This window comes from Seriola dumerili, unplaced genomic scaffold (assembly GCF_002260705.1).
Source record: "Seriola dumerili isolate Sdu_G_001 unplaced genomic scaffold, Sdu_1.0 BDQW01000109.1, whole genome shotgun sequence".
In the NCBI taxonomy this organism is placed as follows: domain Eukaryota; kingdom Metazoa; phylum Chordata; class Actinopteri; order Carangiformes; family Carangidae; genus Seriola; species Seriola dumerili.
This window is the reverse complement of record NW_019174364.1, coordinates 1,025,494-1,043,016: the sequence shown is the minus strand read 5'-3', so window position 1 is coordinate 1,043,016 and position 17,523 is coordinate 1,025,494. Positions and strand designations below refer to the sequence as shown.

General features: G+C 39.9%; 1 protein-coding gene across 12 annotated transcripts in view; it reads right to left on the bottom strand.

Annotated features, from left to right (window-relative positions):
- The window catches only part of LOC111222851 (calcium-dependent secretion activator 1-like), a 66,877-nt gene that overhangs the window by 17,348 nt on the left and 32,006 nt on the right, over positions 1-17,523 (bottom strand). For 6 of the 12 annotated variants that reach the window (XM_022746717.1, XM_022746726.1, XM_022746724.1 and 3 more), the window contains exons 7-18: positions 14,743-14,854; positions 13,485-13,624; positions 12,986-13,052; positions 12,499-12,607; positions 12,185-12,397; positions 8,947-8,958; positions 5,704-5,840; positions 5,422-5,609; positions 4,503-4,604; positions 4,335-4,398; positions 4,109-4,232; positions 1,697-1,729 (exon numbers count right to left, since the gene is read on the bottom strand). In XM_022746717.1, the coding sequence (XP_022602438.1) occupies positions 1,697-1,729; positions 4,109-4,232; positions 4,335-4,398; positions 4,503-4,604; positions 5,422-5,609; positions 5,704-5,840; positions 8,947-8,958; positions 12,185-12,397; positions 12,499-12,607; positions 12,986-13,052; positions 13,485-13,624; positions 14,743-14,854 (1,301 nt within the window). The remainder of the gene's footprint in view (positions 1-1,696; positions 1,730-4,108; positions 4,233-4,334; positions 4,399-4,502; positions 4,605-5,421; positions 5,610-5,703; positions 5,841-8,946; positions 8,959-12,184; positions 12,398-12,498; positions 12,608-12,985; positions 13,053-13,484; positions 13,625-14,742; positions 14,855-17,523) is intronic. The other 6 variants (XM_022746720.1, XM_022746727.1, XM_022746719.1 and 3 more) reach the window with 3 other exon arrangements.

Genomic DNA, 17,523 nt, shown 5'->3' with positions numbered 1-17,523 from the left:
TGGAACTGAATGGCTACACAAATCAAAAGCACATAGATACATAACTCTACATAAAACATTAGCGATCTTAATAAACACTGCAGTTCTGTTGGGGGTTCTTTTATTGTTTTCACTATTATTTTTATAGTGGTAGCGTTTTCTCAAAGGTTCCTCAGATATATCAGGCCAAATGAATTCATGGATCTATTTTTGCATCTTGGATGTGTAACAGAATAAAGAAACCCTGATCTGCCACTTTAGCTTCCGCCTTCAATTCTCATGTAAAGTTGATCATCAGGGGAAATCTGAGCTATCTAAAGAGCCGAGGTTATACTTCAGCGAATGTCTTCAGGGACATTTGATCAACACTAATGGATGGATCACATGGGTTTGTATTACAAGAACCATATATCCTGTGGTCATAATGTCCTGTAGGGGAGAGCTCTCTGAAAACATGTATCAAGGTTTAGTCTGGAAGGAGCAGCACAGCACGCCTCTGTGGTTTCATGAGAACCATTAAGACATTACAATCAGAAACTGTATGCTATATATCCATTATGGCAATTAAAATGACACCAATTCTCCAATGTGTCGGACTACCGTGGAAAATTAAAGGGCCAGTTCCCTGGTGGTATTTCTTCATGCAGATGGTTTCGGTTTACCTGCATTGTTTCAGGTATGGAAGTGTCAGAGGCAGATACCGGCAACCGGCTACAAATATTTTGGTTGGCTGGATGAGGTGGTCTGCATGTGGCCTAGGTTTTATGTTTTGTTGTCACCTGATGTAAATGGTTTTACATGGGCTTGTGTGATGGCTTTTAGCTTATGGTTTTTTTTTGTTTTTTTGTTAATCATAAAGTCTTATTTGTTTTTGTTTTTTTCATTTTATTATGTTTAATGTATTTTATTTTAGGTCTATGTTTCAAGACAAATGTCACCTCAGGGATAATAAAGTGAAATTGTGGATGAAGTGGAAGTAACAATAAAACCATAACTATCTGAATGACTGCATACCACAAAAGTAGAATGTGTTTGTTTGTTTGTTTTATATGGTGGAACTGACCCTTTTACTATCCAAAATGACTAGTAAATTTGATTTAAGGTAGTATATGACATTAAGAAAATGCATGTGTGTATACGCTTCTCAAAAATACTAAATAGTCTTTAACTGAAATGTTTGTGTTGCATTTGATGAGGTTTACATTAATATGTTGCTTATGTCACTCTTATTTCTTTTTTACTTTTTTTAGGCAAATATAAAACTTATTGTGCGAGATTGTATTACTCTATAATTGCTCATGCACAAATGTTGATTTGATATATTTACAACAACCTAACTAATCACATAATTATTCTGTGAACTGAATATTGGATGAAATCTCAAGTAAATGAAAATTAAACTTCTAGAACAAACTCAACAGAATTGAATCACATCTGGAATGATATAAAGTAATACAATCTCCACTGTGTTTACTTTATAAAAAGAGATGCTTAAAACATGGCAAGACATTTGAGAACTTGAATGAGTGTGTATATTACCAGTTTGTATAATATACTGTATGGAAGATGTATTACGGGTAAATTCTGTGCATACATGCATATGTTCTGCATCTACTGACAAAATACATGTGTGTGAAGGGGTGAGGGGTTAAAGGTCTGTGTGTATGTACATGTATGTGTGCGCTGTGGCTAAACCACAAGCTAAACATGAGTTCACCTGGATCCTTTTGATCCTTTTGACCTTTCTCAACTTCAGCGAGAAAAAAAAGGAGAGAAAAGATAAAGAGGAGATGTTTAGAATTAGCACGGTTCTAGGGTTATTGTCATGTTACAGGGGGAAAGCTCAGAGTTGTTATTCATCACCATGTGACCCTTTCAAAGAATCTGCTGGGACATTTTCAGCTCCAGGGAGTGGAGGTTTCTAGGCAACAGACAAACGTCACAAACACATAATAAAAACAGAAACACTGAAACATTACCCTGTGGAAAATTTGAAATTAAAATAGTGATAAGATGTTTGTTAACAAACAGACAAAAGCTTAGACTATTGTAAACAGGTAGGACACACAAACAGCTGCCAGGATCATAGACAGGACACACTGAGTGACTTGGATTGATTTGAATCAAGGGAAAAAAAAAACACAAACGGGAGCCGTTAAATCCAGACACCTTAGCCTGTCCTCCCCATACAATAGCTCTGCCGACAGATGCTCCTTCACTATTCTTTGTGTCACAGTGGGGGAAAAAAAAAAAAAAAAAAAAAAAAAAAAAAAGCCTACGTTTATGTACAGCACACCACTGACACATGATCAGACCAAATGACTGGAGGAGATAACAATGTAAGCAATGTAAAAATGCATTCAAGTCAAAAGAATGGGCATCCAACCAAAAGAAAGAAGCTTACAGACCAGACTGCTCATTCATGTCCATCACAAACAGATGGTACCAAAAAAAGGACCCCAACTGATTCGGTGTGGTACTGCTCAGATCTCTCAAATGGTGCGCTCCCCACTCACTCTCACAGACAAAAGGCACAGATAAAAACAAGCATGGCAGGAGCAACATCTCTGAAGAAAGAGGAGAGGCAGGAGGGGGATGAGATGGAAGAGAAGGAGGAGGAGGAGAGAGTCTGGGGGAGAGGATGATGAAGGTACTCACGGATGGTTAAATCCATCACTTGAGACGCCAAGCAGAAGACAGGGTGCTCATACATTTCCCTCTTTTTCCCTATAAAAAAGGATTGGGGCATGCAAGAGGCTGGGGTCAGAGGTGGGAAGGCTAGAGGTCAGAGGCTGATGGGAAGAAGGCTGTCCAGGTGAAAACGATATTCTGCTGGGCAGGAGGCCCGGTAGCAAAGTCCAATGTTTGGTTTGTTTTGAAGCAGACGCCTCACAAGGACAGTGGGAAGTAAATTCAAATTGCATGGCAAGATAGTAAGGTTTAAATCCTTACTATCTTTAGCACCCTGAGGGATTTCTTTCAAAACATAAACAACATCAGAGTTCTCTATGTAAATATGCAAAGTGCATGTCAATGCATTTAATGAATATACTGGAAGAAAATACACAGCAAGGAAGAATAAGACATTATAAAATGTCTTGTCTTTGATGTAATTTTTGATATGTAATCCATGCCAATAAAGAAAGACCATGTTGTTATGTCTCAAAGCACATGCAGGTGTCTGATGCTGGTTTGTAGGTGTTCAATCCCAGCATTCCTTTGGTTGTAAGCCACTTATCACATAGTAAAATTGTCAAATAAAGTGATAACTGTGGCAAAGCCAACAACTGTGAGCAAGGAGAAAAAAAGCAGAGCAGACAGGGAGGGAGAGGGAGCAGAAGATAGTGGTCTTCAGCAAGAACATAAGACAGAGGTGACAGGATAGCTGCTAGTATTTCAAGGCAGGAGGGTGTTAAGGGGGACGGGCAGCATCAGCTGGAGGAATCAGAGAGGTAAAAGCTACACTAAGATAAAGGGAGAGGGGGAGTGTACATCGACTGGGAGCTGGGAATCAGGACATTCAGTTAGGCTGAACTCACAGTCCCATCATCAAAAGTCAGAGGCCAGTATACTACACAGCTTGAATAGTCAAGGCACAATGAGAGATCGGCACATCAACAGATTTCAGGGCTTTAGATTTGAATGCATTTTTACTCACACACCTCTACACAAAAGCCAACTTGATCTACAGAACAGCACAGAGCTAAAGCAGGCCTGAAACAAAGGAGAGAGTTATTGGACTGAGACAAAAAGTGTCCGACAATCTGTCACAGATAATTTGGGATGCCACAAATCATCTGGGATTCGGACACAGATATACCATAAATACCAAGAGAAATAAATAAATAAAAAACAGTGACAAGTACAATCTCATACTGGAGTAGGAAAAAGGACATTTGGGAATAGATGTGTAGTCCTTGTTAAAAAAATAAAAATAAAAAAGTGTCTCTTCTTTTATTTCACACACAACCACAGACTGAGCATTTCAATCTGAAACCAAACAAAATGAATGCATTTCACGCACTGATATTTTAACGACCATTATGATTGTTTAGTGGATGTCTGTTTTTGATTAAGACATTCACACCAACAGTCATTATGTGATGTTGGGTTGTGTGTTTCTAGATACCTTCAATTTTGGCGTATTCTTTAATACGCTCGTAGTTGAGCTGGGCGGCCTGCTCCAAACACTTGCGGATCACTCCTTTAACTTCTTCTTGTGGAACTGGGGTCACAATGTCCTTCATCAGGACCTGCAGGACGCATTAAACAGGAATTGTGTAAGCTGTTTTTACTACATCATAGTTGTCCTTTCATGGGGTATAGAATTTTTTTTTTTTTTATTATTTACAAACCCTCTCCAGCAAAGATAAAGTGGCCTTCAGTGCACCCTCAGGACGACCGAAGGGGAAAAAATATCTACAAGATAAGATGTAGACACAAAAAGTAAACAGTGGAAAAATACCAATAGGCGTAATGTTTTGTAACTTGAGGTAATGTGCAGTTGGTGAGTTGGCAGTCACCTGAAATTTACAATCTGGTTTTCCAATATCACACGCAACCGCTCCTTGATGTCTTCAAAGCGCTCCTTCTCATCCACTTTCACTGTGCTCAGCCCGTCTGGCCTATATGAGGATCACACCCACATACTTTAACCCAGCTGAAACCCTGCAGAGGTTCAACTTATGCAACCTCTCATCTGAGTCCAACAGGAGCAACAAAAATAAATAAAGAAAAAAAAGAAAAACACACTGGCTGACAGCTATCAGCTCCCCGGGAACTGACTGCAAATTGTGTGAGATTTGTTTCTTGAGTTCCATTTGTGTTACACATACACATAATTGACAATGTCTCACCTTTGTTGCCCTTGACAGAGTGGTATATTGGAATCCTTTCTCTTTCTAAACTTGAATATGCGTACTCGTTTAGAGGCAGTGCGAGGATCTGGGCTTTGGGAGCTCTTTGGGGACATGAGGGCCTCATAGCCCAGCGGGCCCCAGTAATTGCTGCCCTCTCTGACTTTAACGGACGCATGGGAGGATGAATAATATGGACAGTAAGAGACTATGGCAACAAAGGACAGAGAGAAAAGAAAACAAAGAAAAATGGTAGAAAACAAGGAAATATATAGAGATATAGAATTGATTAACAACATAACACAAAAAGCTGCAAAAAACAAACATGACAATAACATAAAAACAACAGAACATAAATATGGCTAAATTACAAAGATGGAAGACAAACAGATTGATGTTTAAGGAGATTTTGTGTGTCCGCCTACTCTGTACAGTATATATGAGGTATCAGTTTGCCTAACAGATTACAGTTCGTATTTGTTCAGAGGAGTTTTTAATGTCATGAGATCTTTATGTGCTTTCAGATCCTGTTCAGCAATGTCACGTACAAGGCACAAACATTTTAAAATAAGGGATTAGGGCACACCTGTTCCCATGGACATGGGAAGCACAAAAAGCGAAGCTGTAGTGAAGAAGAGTGGGGTCAATGATTGCCCCACTTTCTGCCCTTTCCAGCAGGTCACGCAGGTAACACAGATGTCTGTGACAACCTCGAACCCCGTTCCTGGCACAGTACTCGTCCAAGACAAACACCTGGCCCGGGCTGAACCATCCCTGCACAACACAAACACAGATGGCGATTTCATTACTGCATATCAGCTGGCAAGAGCAGCCCACTGCAATAAATGTATTACGCGGTGACACTGACCAAGCAGCAGAAGGTGTCATTGAGCCTGTGATCCAACGTGAGTCGCTGCACCATCTCAAAAAGCGAGGCGTGGTCAAAGCTACAGGGGTTAGCGGAGATAAACTCATCCATGCCATGTTTCTGAGCTCTGTCAGCGTCTATCCAGCCAACAGCACAGGGAAAAGCACACGGTTCAGAGGAGAAGACATCAGTGAGGCACAGGCAAAGTCTTCATTAAAACACAGAAACACCAGGGGTTTTTTATTTTTTTTGGGCTACTTCTAAGGGCAAATTATAAACACTTACAGCTTACATTGTCAACTTGCATTATGTCAGACAGCGTAAAGAGATTTGATGTATTGGTGGATGAGATTCTCTCGATCTGAAGCTAAGCTCAGAGGGACGAGTGTCTCTACTGTATGTGCATGCATGAATCTTAATATGTCCCATCCCCTGATGTTTTGCAGGGGAAACACATTTTTACATATCCAAAACGTGTTTGAAGAAGTGCTGCTGGATAAAATCAAATGCATTCTGATTAATGTATTCAATAGATTCTGCCATTCGCGATTGTTGAACGTCACTCAGGTCCTGACAAATATTGAGACGTGTGCTAGAAAAAAGACACAAACATGGCAAAAGTGTCATTTATTTGAACACACTGTATAGCTACAGTATCAAATGCTAATTCAAGAAAAAAAAAGCTAAGTTGTAAAAAAGTTATCGACTGGAGGTTTGCGGATTTCTCTCCAGTTATAGCTCCCGGAAAACCAGGAATGTTTGTCTTGTTTCATAACTTTTGCCATTGACCTTCTCTGTATCAAGAGGATGTTCAGATTTTGAAAACACTAAAGCTGGTCTGTGAATTTCAATTAAGAAAGAACATTAGTAGCATTAAATTGTGTAAAAAATTTTATGAAACCTATAATGAAACTCAGTAAATATGGGTGATGAAAACATAGGTGAAATAAAATGTTTTTTCTTTTTTACTTCTCTAAACAAAAATAGAAAACATCTTCTAACTAAACTGACCTTAACTTCTTGCTCTGTAAACAATAAAGCTGTCAGAGACAAAATCATGGGGACAAGGATGATTCAAAATAGATAAGAGATGCACGTCATGTCCTCTGTGTGAGTGACAGGTGTCATGTCCATGAGACACTGACATGAGTGATGATGATCTGGGGGGGAGGGTGGGAAGTGGAGACCTGATCTTGGGTGGGCAGGGCTGGAGTATCAACAACTGACATCTTTCAACCTCCAGGTCAGTGAGAGGGGAGGGGGAGAGGGTGTAATACGGGCGCTAAACATTCACAAAAATTTGCTAAAAAAGGAACCTACAGAGGGTTACAATTCAGGAAATTTGCTTATTTTTACTCCAATCTGAGAAGGAAAACCTGTGAGACAACAAGTAAAATGTGGACGATGGAAACAGAGATTGTTCAAGGAAGAAGTAAAGACAGGTACAGTAAGTCATAATGCGAAAGAGTAGAAGAGTTAACACATAAAGTCTAGAAACACTGAGCGAAGATAGTTAATGGCATTAGAGGTGAAGCCAGTGCCGGATGAGAGACGGTGAGAGACAGGATGAAAGAGGGTTTGGTGGGTGAGACAACCTCTTAATGGGACAAAGACAGTGGTCAGACAAGTGTTGGAAGAAACCGATGACCACAAGAGGAAGATTCACTCAGGGGCAAGTTACAAAGGAAGTGATGTTGTGGAGTAGTGTTGAGATAGTGGGAAAACATCCAAAGAGTGGACAGAAGGTGCCTGGGGTTGGGCTGTGACACACAGTGAGTGGGATATATCTCCTTCGGTTGGATTAAATGAAGAAATGGAGTTGAAGTCCAGAATACACTCAATACTACATTAACATTATCATAAGTTACAACAATGTCTTGTTAATTAGTTCAACCATGAATAAAAATTACCAAATTACCAAAGTGAATAGGCGAGTACTTTTGCATACATTTATAAATTATCACATGCTGGAGAACATTGTGACTTTTCATTGAGCTTTTAAATGTCATGCACATCTGCAGACCCATTTTCAAATTAGCATTTTTTTTTTTTTTCCTTTTTTGGCATTCCTTTTTTTTTTTCTCTACGCATTTGCAAGTTGACAATACTTGAATATGTTGCAGTGTATTCATGATCTCTACAGAGCACACTAACAGGCATACCACTACCGGAGAACTCTAATAGGGTAGCAATACAATTTGGTGCAAGTACATGGGTAAATAGCATGAAGCCGACAGAGGCAAAACTGTATCATTCTCTGGGAGATGGGGGAAATGAATGAAAACTCCTGTATTTGTACAAAAGTATGGACACATGACACAGGTGTTCTCCTATTCAGGCAAACAAAAGGCAATCAAAAGAAATCAAAATGAGATCTCTCCTTTTCTGGAGGTGTAACACCGGTCTAGCCTCTATCTATAAGCCCATCTACTGTAGGAGGAAGGAAGGGGGAGGGGGAGGAGACCGGAGTATTTTATCGTAAGAAGGGGCGGCATTAACTACTCCTTGTCTTTGGCATTCAGAATACTCCGCATACATATTTGCCAACTCTCATCGAGAAAAGTTCAAAGAAAAAGAACTAAAAGCAATTGAGCCCTCTGAAGTAAAGCTTGATCAACACTTAGGAAGTGGAAAAACTAATTTCTCTAATGCATCACTTATATAGATATATTGAAACATAACATAACACACTGCCATCATCAGTCACCCTGTATCCAAATTTCCATCTTTGAATGAACATCAGATTTTTCTAGGTCTCATCTAACTGCTATAAAAGAATTATCAGTTTCTTTTCAGCTCTTGAAATCATTACATTACCAATAAAAATAAATTAAATTTTAAATCTTTCTCATAACCTAAGAAATGTTTACCTGCTTTGTAATAGTAATAGTATGTCACATTTTATTACCACCTTGCTTTACTCTGAGGGGTCCCATCACCAATATGAATAAAGAGAGAAGGCAATTATGCAGGAACAACTTTAATATCAACTTTAACCATTACTGAGTCAAATAATATGTTCTTAGAATAAAATACATGCATCCTATGCTGGCACGAATGGATGCTTATACTTTGATCCTCAAGTAGAGGTCGTCAAAAACAAAAAAAGTTATCAACTAATATCTAAGACATGAAGCGAGACGTGAAAAAGGAGAAGAGGGAAAGAAGAGAGAAAGAACGTTGCATTTGTCAGATAATCAGCGGGGATTATCTGAGCTGTGCCGGCTACAGGGAAGCACTTACCCTTGAGTCCAGCTAGAAGACAGCAGGGTAAGAAGGGACAAACCAGAATAACATAAAGACTAGCAACAAGGCTGGAGGAGAGCAATCACGAAAGACCCTGACCTAGCAGCTGCATTACTCAAGAAGGGTACAGGCAAAGCATGAAGAAGAAAACACAACTCAAAAACAACAACCTATACCAACATGAGAGTTTGTGGGCGGTGGTGTGTGAGTACATGTGAGGATATGTGAACTTGACAACAAATGCTGAGGCATATTAGAGAGAGAAAGAGGGAGACAGAGACAGAGAGAGAGAGGGAGAGTGTGAGAGAGCGAGAGGGAGAGAGAGAGAGAGAGAGAGAGAGAGAGAGAGAGAGAGAGAGAGGGAGGAAGAGAGAATTTACGATCCTCATCACTCCACTGCAGTTTATTTATTCTGGATTCTGGACAAGTACTTAAGGAGTCGAGAGCTACACGTTAAGTACTGTCACTCAGTCTAACTGCAGATCAAACAGAAGGCTCACTTTTAAAAGGGACATTGGCAAACACATACACCTACACGACGAAGTAAAACCCAACAATCACTTTTATGTGTAAAAGATGCCTGTGTCTTTTTTAAAAGGAAAGAGACTATGAAGGTCCTGGAAAGGCTAAAATAAATCGAGGGGTGACACTATTGGTAAAAATGACAGAAGTGTTTTCAACAATGTGAAAAATTATCACAATTTTAGCAATAAATCTTGACATGCTTTAAAGGAGCACTCCAGTTATTTTACATAAAGATCAATCAACTTGTCATGGTTAGTACTACTGAACCTCGGTTTCCATCCTAATGTAGCACAAATTTTTAACCAAATTTCCAGAGAAACTGCAAAATAAAATGCAAATTAAAGTGCATTTTTGTCCACTCCTCCTCGTGAATATTAGGAGCTGGGCAGAGATAACTGAGATAAACAGTTGGTAGAGTTTTGTGCCTTTAGACTATTGCAGAAAAAAAGGGCCCAACGAGATGACGTCATTAAAAGAGCGCCAGTCAAAACGGTGGAAACATTTTTTGGAAAGCATGATGGACATGTGGCAGCAGAAAATTCAGTGGATGTTTAAGTCATATGCAACATGTACATTATGATTTATTTTATTTATAAGTAAGTCTGTTGCCATTGGACTTTGTCACATTTTTGCTTTCATCAGTACGCCAACGTTTCCACTCTAAAACTCTTAATATGTCAGGTTTTTTTCCGAATTTCATACATAAATTGAGAATTTGTATGAAAACAGGTGCATGCAAACACACCTTCTGAAAGCTGTCGTATAGTGTCTTCTGTGGCTCTGGAGGCGCTTTGTCAAATTAAAAAAAATAACCATGGTGATGTCACATAGAAGACCACAAACTTATAACGTTTGTGTCTACCGGACAAAAGACCAGTGAATTTTGGATCTTAACCAATAGTTGGGGCTGAAAGTCAGAACATCTCAGCCTCTTTAATGATGACAATCTTCTTTTCCTGTCTCTCACAAGTCCCCCAACTTTATGGAAATTGCTGGAGTACCCCTTTAAGCCACCTTTGGAGATTTTGGTCAGTATGATATATGTTGTATTTTCAGTATCTATTATACAGAAAATCCAACACAATAAGCTTGTCTACATTTATTAGAACGTTTATGGTGTGTGATGTTGACTAAACCACTTTCTAGTATGGAACTGGTTAACTCAGGAGAAAAAAAAAAAAAAAAACAATTTCAAATGTGTGCAGATCACTCAGAACCTTCATAGGACTCTTGTTTTCCATCAGTCCACTGCAGCAGAGTCAGGAGGGCTGTGTATGTTATGGTCCCAGTGCCATTCAAGACCACCAGGGGGTGAAACATGTACGCGTGGTGTGCCACAATGTTTCAGGGAGGGGGTAGGAGGTCTGTGCCACTGTGAGGAGGCTTTGAATGGCAACAGCTGGCATCAGAGGCGTCAACTAACCACAAGAACGATCACATACTGGACAAAGAAACCAATGGAGAAACAACATAGAATTTATGTGATAGGATTCTGAGTAACTGGTCCAATTCAAGTAGTTGATATAGTTCCATTACAATGATACGATTAACAGAGAGTGACATAAACTTGGGGCTTTTTACAACTAGTATTATTACTAGTACTACTACTACTGATATTATTATTATTGTGACCCTAGGTGTTAGTTTTTTAGTGTTTGTGTTGAATGCCAATTATTTTTTCTACCATCCTTCTGAGAAAAAAAATTAAAAAAAATATTCATTAGAGTTGGAAAAGAAATTATTCTTAATCTGTCAAAAGATGCACACAAAAAATATGTTTTGTTCTGAATAGCAGGATCTATTATTGTGGATTGTTAAGCAGTATGTGACATTAAGTTAGAAAGGTTAGTGTTGTTATGAGAAAAAAATACACTAGTTAGAACTTCTGGTCTACAATAAGAAGAAAATGATTGACAGAATAGGCCAAAAACCAACTAGAGTATATACAGATTGTGTGAAGAGAAGCATTGCTGGCTGAATTTGCGGTGATACTTACAAAAAATATCGTAATCCCTTCTTTAATGAGGGGGGACACAGGAGACGGTTACAACAGAAGTTGGTACAGATGCCACACTACTGTAACAGCCTTACCTTCACTTTGCTACCTGACCTGTGGGCTGCTTAGAGGTGCAAGTACAGTGACAGATTGGTTAATACTTTAGACATGTCTGGCTTGGCCATCATTCAGTTACAGGGGAACAATCTGAGAAACTGTCTCAGAGCCACGGCTGCCTTCACAGCTGCCCTCTAGAGCTACGACTGGATTAAAACAGGCCTACGGTTAGGACAAGAGCAGCACACCCTGGCACTGTCAGTCTGGATTCAACCCCAGCAGGCTTGAATGTTCAAATCTTACGTGTGGTGACCTATTTAGTTTTTATACAAAGTTTGCACGCCATATCCTGCTGCTGTATGATAAGTCTTTTTCGGGTTGGTTGGTCCTTGTGAATAGACTGATGGAATAGCATGGAATTGCACCTTTAAACACTGTGGGAGTGGTGACAATGAGTGGAAGTCCATCAGATGCTGGAGGGATCTGTGAGAGATCAAGGCATGTGTGTGCGTGCTTGTGTGTTAGTTCTACCAGCAAGTTTTGTGACTGCAGTGTGGAGCGCATGGCGTGAGACATTTATGGGTTAGAGCTTTCACTGCTTTGTGAATGGAAACTGCTTTCTGCTTAAGTGACCGTGTTGCGTTTCGGGCTACTTACAGAACTGAGAAATGGGAGCATCCATTTGGGCTGAGGCACCCCCTTTGGAGTTAAGTTTCTGGACCTGAGTGGGTGGGACGGGCTTGTGGGACTGGCCAGTGGCGCGATACATGGCCTGGACCCACAGGATGCGGTCCTGCTCATCATCACTTGCAAAGATCACAGTGTCACCTTCCTTCACTGCATTGAAGAAAGCCCGGCCACCATCCAAGCCTGAGACAGAGGGATGATCAAGTACATGTGATTCTTTTTTTCTTTTTCTTTCAATGTATGCATACGTGTTTACCTGTAGTTGCACAGGTGTGCTCTCTCACCTGGCTGGGGGTCACTGTAGTCCACAGTATACCCATCCAGCTGGAGAAGTTCCTGTGGCTCTGACTTTTTCTCTCTGTAGCTACACATGGCGAATGTATACTGACTCACCTACAGAGCAAAAGACTCAACGTCACTTCAACCACCCACAGAAAAAGTTAGGGGATTGAATTCTGTATCGTTCGTAAGTAATGACATTTAAAGAAATACTCAATGATTTTTATAATACAATAAGAACAGTCTACTTATTCCCCTGCATATCAGTGAAATATAAATCGACCTTGGGGTCTAATACAGTTTGGAGTAACAATACTAATACTTGCAGTTCATACAAATATCCTTGAGAAGCTCAATATTGTGACTCAGTAGGTTTAAATTAAGCTTTAAAGCCCACTAATGGGCTAAAAACCTCAAGAGCAATGACCTCAACTAAGACGGTCACTACTTCTTCAATTTGGCTAAACACTGTTTATTTCAAAGATAACCCACCTGCACAAGGACAAAGAAACGCTTCTTCCAGCGCTTCCACACATTCTTCCCAAAAGCCCACAGATACCTGTCAAAACATCATCCACACACAAGGAGACAAATCCCAGACCGCCAGTCATAAAAAACACTAATTATTAAATGTATCTGGCACACAGATACAGGTCATTATATTTGATATAAAAAATGTGGTTTGCTACAGAAATGAGAAAAGTTGATCCAAGTTCTTTAGCCAAATAGCATAAGGGGCATGTTAATGGAATTTGATTAATGGTGCCTTTAATATTTTGAGTTTTCTGGCACCTTTTAATTAAAATAAAAATGTAAACTACACACTAATGTCCACCAGGGGGAGTGGTGCCCTTCACAGTATTTTTCCATGGTACGTGACCAGAAATGAGGCCAAGAAGCTGAGAGGGATGGAGTTCTATAAGAAAGACATGGAAAATGAAAGGCACATGGGAACATCACTACACGGTTTACATCGCTGCGTCTCTCTTACCCGCAGTGTTTCATGTTCTGTGGTTTGTCCATACGTATGGCCAGTTTGATCTTGAGATCTTGGTCGGGGCAAGCCTTGGTCACAGTCATCTTATGGAGCTCTGACTGCTTCGGGCTGTTAGGGGTGGGGTGGAGGACAACCTGAACTCAAATGAAAAGAGAGTGCATGAAGTCAGACACCATAATTATTAGTGCTGATATCCAGGAGGTAAATCTTTGATCTCATCCTGTGCAACACTCAGCAACACCAATCAGTGTGTTTGCAAGGGCTGGTGATTATGTGTGTGTTTCATATTTTTTGAAAGTGTGAGAGTAACGTGAGTCAGTGACGAGAAACAGAGCAACGCTTCTGCTCTGCCTCCCCGAAGAGGAGGCCTAATCTCTCTTTGCTGAGTTAAAGAGCTTTGAGGAAGCCTGCTTTCCTGCCAACGCTGCTGCAGTGGGAGATCAAAGAGCCTCGTCACAGCCAAGGTCACTGCCATTACAGAGGCGTCAGCCCAAACGCAAACCAGCAACGCCACCTTCCTTAACCAACTATCACAGTAACCTTAAACATTTACACTTCAGGACAGTGCAGGGTGGAGGACTGAGAAAACTTTCCGCTCTCTCTACGTTCGAGTCGGAGACACTAAATAATGTTCAAAAACTGGAAATGTGTTGTTAGCAATGGGAAAAGAAGTTCTTTCTTTAAATCAGCCTACTCCTGTGCTTACCAGATAAGTACAGCAGTAGAATTGATTTGTGTTCTCCTCAAAGAAAGTGAGCAATATGTGAAAGTATAAAAATGAGAAGTGTTTGGGAGCGCACGAATGTGTTATTGTTTGCTCCTTCAGTATTTGCAATAATGCTCAGACAAAAAACTAAATTCAGTGGGACTAGAGCAGAGATTGTTAATGCAAAAGATTTTCTCATTTTGACAAGTTGACCTCATGTTTAACTTGCAAAAACATGTGAAGGTCACATTTAGGTAGTAGTACACTAGAGACTCAGTTTAGCTAATTAAAATCAAATGTCACACAGTTACAGCTTCAGCTGAACACAAACTTAAGTAAGACACACAAAGCCACAACAAAGTGCTTGTGAATCTGAGAATTGACTGTGTATGTATTTCTGTGTATCATCCAAAGAGGCTGGAATTTGTGCAAATGCATGTTTGGTGTTCCTTTGTGTGATATGTTGAGTCCTGATTTTTACCGCTGTGGAGTTGAGATCAGAGAATTTTTACACTGGTAATAATAGTAAACGAAAAGAAGTGTTACCCTGCCCAGTTCTTTGTCCTCGAGTGCCAGCACCCCTGTGCTCTCTGTAAACAGTTTCACCTTGACAGCAGGCAGAGGGTGTGTGGTGGTGAAGTCCCCTTGGGTCCCCCAGCTGAAAGACACAACAAAAGACACTCCAGAGGTTAGCTACCATGACAGCGTGATAGCAGAGTGTTCCCACACAATGACTTCATCTGCAGCAATCACAACAACACAAAGCTAATGTCTGGAAGAGTGAATTCACCTTCTTCTCAACATTTTCCAACTTAAATCACATAAAAAAAAAAGTTCAACAAACAACATCAATCAAAAGAAATAAAATCCCAGTTTTGAGATTGTTTAATACAGCCTTGAAGTGGCATCTGACAGGTTTGAGGCCACAGGGATTGCTGTATACAACAGAGACAATGTATTGTTTATGGACACACACACACACTCACACAAACACACAGCAGTGTATCTTTTTATTATAGAAGAAAGATGATGGGGGACTGACTAGAAATCTTTTATAGAAGACGACATACTGCAGAGTCACACAGATCTACTGCACGTCAAAGTCAGAAGAAAACCACAGAAGATAGCACACAGACTTTCTTCCTCTGCCTCACTGTCACTTGTTCTAAATGCATTGCTGCTATTTATGTACCAGACATCCTTAAGGCTGCACGTGGCAAGATTTTTTTTTTTTTTTTTTTTTACAACAAAACACCCGCCTTATCAGCCAAAATTATTTTGTGGGTCTGCAATGGAGAGCAGCACAGAAATGCCACAGACTGGCTAAAATTAACTTCTGTTGTCAAGCGTATTGTACTAATTTATCCCTTAACACGGACATGTCTCAAAAGCAAGACAATTCATTACTATAGTATCTTTCAAATGGAACAGGTAATTCAAAGTGTTATGCAAACGGCATAACAATGCATTAAAACTACATTTAAAGAAAATGAGAATGGGATCTATTCATTTAGAACTAAATGTAGTATCATACAAAAATAGAAAAAGATTAATAGACAAAGAAATAAAAGTTTTGTTAAGAATTTTGTTTCAAAGGGTTTTGCATATCATATAACCAAATCAGATCCCAGTTATTTCATGTACCACACCACACCAGTACATCACACACCTCGCTACATGTAACATATTTAAGCTCACATTCACACTGAGAGGCATTCAAGAGTCCAGCTGACCTGTATGTATTTATAACTAGAGAAGAAACCAAAGCACCTGGAGGAAACCTACCCAAACATGGCTGAGAGACCAGGCTCAGAATAATTTGGCCCCAGGACTGTAGTAGTATGAATCTAAATTTGAAGAACATCGTCACATTTTTTTCAGTTCTGCCTTAAAACAAAACCAATGTCAATGTGTACACTTTAAGAGTTATTAGTCACTGGAATTGTTCCTCCTTTGCATACAGGCTGCAAAGAGATCCTTTTATTAAGTGATTTGAATCTAAGTAACAACTGAAATCCTCAGTCCTTGTTCAATGCGAAAATGACTTTGAAAGTACAGCAGAAACTAACACGACTCTTCCCCCGACTGACTCAGTTGAATCAAGTGGGTTATCTTCCAGATTTTATTTTAGAACAAATTGCCTCTTGGTGTTCACACAGACAGTGGCTTAGGGACAACTCTATGAATGTCCCTGAGTGGCCCAGGGAGAGCCCTGACTTGAACCCAATCGAACATCTCTGGAGAGACCTGAAAATGGCTGTCAACTGACGGTCCTCATCCAACCTGACAGAGCTTGAGAGGATCTGCAGAGAAGCACGTCAGAAAATCGCCAAATCCAGATGTGCAAAGCTTGTCACGTCACACCTTGGGAGACTTGAGGCTGTAATCGCTGACAAAAGGTGCTTCAATGAAATACTGAGTAAATTTGCAAACATTTCTAAAATTCTGTTGTCACTTTGTCATTATGGGGTAAAATGTAAAATGTTTTTTTAATTCTACCATAAGGCTGCAACATAATACAATGTGAAAAAATTGAAGGGGTCTGAACACTTTCTGAATGCACTGTATTTATCTTACCGACATTGTATTCATCATCAAAGTCCTGGCAAGAGAGTAAATAGGTGTATTTCCCAAAAGTTCTTACTATACCTTTAGAAAAATGGGCCTCTTTGTGGCTAGTATGGACAGGAGGAATGATTAAAGTGACCAACAGTGCTTTACACATATGGGCATGTGAATATTGCTTTAAGACAGACGTGGAAAAAATGTAAGTCGATCCTTTTAGTGCAAATCACTAATAATGACTAAAGCTCATAAGCCAGCTACGCCTTCACAAGCCCAAAGGACTAAAAGAAGCAAAAAAACACAGGGTGAATGCAGTTTACTGTAATCATGTTACACAACATATATGCGCTTTTGTTACATCTCGCTGCTATCTGCGACTGCCAACATGTCATGCTGCCATGTGCTGCTTTAGGAATATAATAGAAATGCCTGAATTCTCTCTCTGCAGTGATGTAAGGAGGACATGGTGTCAATTTTCCCCCTTGGAAAGCTGTTTTTCTTGTAACGACTTCTAACATTCATAATTAATTGCAACTTAATGTACATAAAGATGCTGCAGTTCCGACGTGTGCAGAGCAGAGAAGTTGCTGACTGATGGTGAGGAGCTGGTGGTGTGTTGTGTTGATGTCAGATGGAAGCATTGTACTGGCATGAAGGTGACCTTGTGGATCAATCTAAGGTCTGTTAATGGATGTGACAGTGTTGTGCTCCGACGGCTCTTTCTCCAAAATATATGAAAACCCCTGTGTGCAGCAGAATTAC